This window comes from Otolemur garnettii, unplaced genomic scaffold (assembly GCF_000181295.1).
Source record: "Otolemur garnettii isolate 467f Iridium unplaced genomic scaffold, OtoGar3 scaffold00054, whole genome shotgun sequence".
Lineage (NCBI taxonomy): Eukaryota > Metazoa > Chordata > Mammalia > Primates > Galagidae > Otolemur > Otolemur garnettii.
Window position 1 is genome coordinate 223,202 of NW_003852449.1, and position 4,935 is coordinate 228,136.

The 4,935-nt window shown below is 44.1% G+C and overlaps 1 protein-coding gene across 1 annotated transcript in view; it reads right to left on the reverse strand.

The window, feature by feature from the left end:
* Nucleotides 1–4,935, reverse strand: part of TDRD9 (tudor domain containing 9) — a 123,069-nt gene that overhangs the window by 51,155 nt on the left and 66,979 nt on the right. The window contains 3 exon segments of the mRNA XM_012806546.1: nt 2,125–2,182; nt 3,007–3,091; nt 3,236–3,290. Coding sequence (XP_012662000.1) covers nt 2,125–2,182; nt 3,007–3,091; nt 3,236–3,290 — 198 coding nt within the window.

Sequence of the window (4,935 nt, forward strand, 5' to 3'; positions counted from 1 at the left end):
ATTCTACTCTTAGAAAGATTCACTTGTACCCCTGTAAGATAAACCTCAGAAGTGATCCCTCCAATCCCCCTCCCTCCACCCATTCTCCCCTCCCTTCTCCCTCCACCCTCCCCATATTCTTAGGCTATTTGGTTATAGCTTTCATACAAAGGTATAAATTAGTTTCATAATAGGGGTGTGTACATTGGATATTTTTTCCTCCATTCTTGTGATACTTTGCTCAGAAGAACATTCTCCAGCTCCTTCTCACACCTGCCTCTCCTTGGCCTTGCTGCCCTCCTGATACCTGACCTCAAGCGCATGAGCCACCAGGGCAGTAACCCTCACATAGCCCTGGGACACCCCCCCACTCTGCTCTACTGTCTGCCTCAGTCACAGCCCTGGCTAAGGCAGCCCTGCACCTGCTGCACAGCTCACAAGCTAAGGAGGGGAAGCAAAAGCAGGCCGAAGCTCGAGGCCCTGTCCTCCAGGTCACTGTGTTTCTCCTACCTCCCCCTAAGTGGCTGAGAGAGTGGCACAGGAGGACGACCAGCTGGAGTCTGTCCACTGTCCTTGTAGGCCTGCCCTGTCCTCAGGCGCTCAGTGATGAGGGTGTGGGCACCCTCCCCTGCACCCTTCTCTTACCCACAGAGATGGCTGGCAGGTCCCCCACTCCAGCTTCCCTCTGACCCCTACGGCAGAAGACCCAGCACCTCAAGAGCATCATGTGGCCTCACTGGTGCCTGGATCACCTCCCCCACTCTTTCTTGAGCCCCCACCAAAACTGCTCTTATCGTGGACAGTCTTCAGTCTGGCTATTACGGGACCCACTGCCACACTTGACGTGCTCCTCCAGGACACAACTTTAATGTCACCCTCTGCTTCCCTGACACTCTACCTACAATTTCAAATGCCTTCCCTACTACTCCCTGTCCCACACTCCCCTGTTTTTTCTTACAGTCACCATCACGTATGACTTATATTTTTTTTTTTTTGAGACAGAGTCTTACTTTGTTACCCTCGGTAGAGCGCCGTGGTGTCACAGCTCATAGCAACCTCCAGCTCTTGGGCTTAGGCAATTCTCTTGTCTCAGCCTCCCGAGTAGCTGGGACTACAGGCACCCACTACGACACCTGGCTTTTTATTGCAGTTTGGCTGGGGCCGGGTTCGAATCCACCACACTAGGTATATGGGCCAACACCCTACCCACTGAGACACAGGTGCCACCTTTTTCTTTACCTTATTTATTGCTTATCTTTCCAATAGTCACTCCAGAATGCGTCATGGGGACAAAAACTTCAGTCTGCTTTGCTTACTATTTCCCCAGCACAGACACAAAACACCTGCCAACTACCTCCTGTCCTGGTCACTGCTCTAGCCACGCTGGTCGTCCTATGGCTCCTCGACCCTGTTCCCTGTGCCTGAACCACATTTTTGCATGGCCCAATCAACCAATTGTGGTCTTTGTTGAAATGTCACTTTCTCAAGGAGGTATCCCCACATTACTCTACCAGAAAGACCACTTTCCAATAACTGTAAACCCATTCCCTGATTTCTTTTCCCATGTAGTATTTCTTTCCACCTGAATTATAAATATGTTTTTACTGCCAATCACTGATCTCTCCCACAGAGCAATCACATGAGGACTGGGGCTGTATCTCTTCCACCACCACCCTCCCAACACTGAGGACTGGGTCTGGCACACATGTCAGGCTCCCAAGTATGAGCAAGTAGGTGCAGAGCTAGCTAGCAAAGCAGCTCTCACAGTACCTCAGGCCTTGCACACAGAGGCAGGGCGACCACCTGGCTTGCTCCGGGGTTGGCACAGTACCCTTCTGAGCTGCCTTTGGGAACAGAAGCAGCCTGGGCTCCTTCTCCAGCACCTGCCCTCCCCCTTCCCAGTCACAGAGCTCTGCCTGGGCAGCCCAAAGCTGTGTTTCCCATAGGCCTCTTGAAGCACCCACATGTCCCAAAATGGCTCAGAGGAAGAAGAGGTGAACTGAAAGGATGGGAGAAACTATGTGAATCTACTTTTCTAGACTGTCTCCTCCAAAACAGGAAGAGATGGGGAGGAACAGGGGGAACAAGAAGCCTGTAAGTGCAGCAGTACAGTGTATGTCAGGAGGTGAACAGGAAGCATCTTACCATACTTGACATCTGGAACTGTGACAGAACTCTCTGCAATGTTGGTGGACAGAATGATCTATCAAACATCAAGGAAAAGAGGCTGATATTCCTACTATGTTCTGGACATCATTAAGCAAAGTTTAAAAACAATTCTTTACTTCAAAAATTATTTAAGTGCTTCTTAATGCAAATTCTGAACTCAAATTTTGATATTAACATTTTTCTATCTTATACAGGTCACAAATGATCACGAAGCCCCTGAAGTACAGAAAACCAGCCACACACAACACAGCAGGTGCTTAAAAGCAAGCAGGGCAAGACACAGGGCAAAGAGGGCTGCTCCTGACCCGGATGTGGGGGAATCTGGGGCAGTCCCAGAATTGTCCAGAGGCAAAAAAGCACGACCAGGTTAACATTCAGAAGAAGGGCTATAATCTGTAATTGCCCTAGAATACCCTGCAAGGTCTAGGCTGCCTCTAGAGCTCTGAACATTCTCCCAGAACTCAAGAGAGCAGACAAGCTCAGGGTCCCCAGGCATCTTAAACTGCTCTAAAAGGGTCATATTAAGATGACTCCTCATCCATACATGACCTGAGATCAAAGAATCCTCCTGAAGTAGGACTGGGAACACAGCTGATTACCCCAGTCACTGAAGTGGTAGTAGAGACCCTAGAATAATCCTCAAGTTTGAGACATGTCAAAGAATAACTCAAAGGCATCAAAATCTCTGAACTGAGGAAATAACAACATACCTGGCTCATCAAGCAAGCATCTAAGTGATGACTCACCAGCTATAGAACACACGGCAGAAAGACGCTGACATGCTCACACTTTTCATCAGGAGAGTCTCTAAAAAAATTTACCTAAAGCACTTAGCACTTGTGTTCCAAGCTTTCTCACCTTTCTGTACCCAGGAACTGGACTCAAAAATACATTATTCTGTTCTTCTAAAGTCACACTTGAATGGAGCGGATAGACCTGTAATCTAAGAAATTACTAAAATAAAATATCCAAAAGGAACAAATACACATGAGATATAAAAACTATTCATTGATAATTAAAATTATTTAAGGCAGAAACAATGCAATGGTTCAAAAGTAAAAATATAGTTGTATAATTTTAAAAATACCTTCTGTGAACCATGTTTGTGAGAAGTTCATGCATATAGTTTATTTCACCCAGACCTAGGGAAGAAAAACAGTGCATGAGTTGGGAGGGGAATAAACCAATCTATATTTACTACTAAAAGCCAACCATTAAAGTCACTACATCTTTTTCAAAGAAGGCCCTAACAATTCATTTTATTTTACTTTGTTATCCTATGCACCTAAGTCTATTGGAATCACAGGTATAAATGCACAAAGACATTAATTAGTAGTAGTTCAAAAATATGGGGGAGGAGAACACTCGTCCTTTCTCCTTTCCACAGCAGTGACTCCCTATAGGTGCTGGCTGTATGAGCAACTTTCTATCCCCCACCCCCAGCTTTTCCAAATTTCCTATAATGATAATGCAAAATCTTACAATCAAAACATAATATAAAGTCTTGGTCATAAAGATATGCTAGCTTTTTAAATTAGGTTTAAATAATGTTTACTAACATCTAAGGCCTGCATTATCAGTATTTAAGTCTGCTGTGGGTTTAATCCTGGCCCCTCAAAAGAAACACTGAAGTTCTAATTAACCTCAATAACTAAGAATGGGACCTTGTTACAGACGTGATAAATTAAGGTGATGTTAAACTGCAATGGAGTGGGCCCTTACCCCAAAATGACCGGTGTCCTTCTAAGGAGGAAGGGAGGAAGGCAGGCAGGCAGGCAGGACACAGAGACACAGTCACAGAGACAGAGAGACAAACACAGAGACAGACATGGACATAGAGACACTGAGACAAGAAGCAGACACAACGACAGCATCACACTGTCACGAGCCAAGCAATGCCAAGGGCTGATGACCACCACCAGAAGCGAGGAAGAGGGCAGGAAGGGTTCTAGCCAGAATTGCCAAGAGTCTGGTCCTGGGGACACCCTGATGTTGTGCAGTGAGAGAAGAAACAACTGCTGTTTTTGGCCATTCAGTTTGTGGCATTTAGTTACAGCAGACCCAGGAAAACAACACAGAACTGTTCATGGAACATCAGTTAATACATAAATATATGGCAAACTTGAATTCATATAAACCTAAATAAAAAAAGACAATAAACCTAAGTGTAAAATATCACTTATAAATATTTCCTTCGGGCAATGTTTAGCAGTTAAAAAGTATCTCACCGTGGTATTCTCAAACTAACATCAATGTGGCTTTGCTTTGGTAATCCTTTTTTCTTTAATACGATACCATGCACAGACCATGCACAGAGTAGTGACTTGAAAAACATTTATTGGGCAAATGTTAACACCACCATCAACTAATGGCTGTTTCCTGCATATAAAATGAATCATGTCAGCCTAAGCCAAAGTGACAGAAGTCTGAAACACAGGCTGCATTCCAAAATTAAAGATGCGACTTTCCCTGCAAGCTTTTTGTTCTACACAACTGTAAGCACAAATACATTTACGTTTTATATATTACCTTCCAACAACAGAAAATACCTGAATTATTGATGTAATCTTTCATCAATCTACAGTTCTTGTTAAAGCAATTAAACCATTTTGGAAAAGTACAATTTAACATGAATATTCATCTTATCAGAAAGGTATTTTAGGAGCCTATTTTCACAAACACTGAGAAAGGGTCTGAACGACTTCCCTGATGATTCTCATGGTATTAAATAACAATATGTCTTATATTATTAAATAAGCTTTTAATGCAGATTGATGATGATTACAT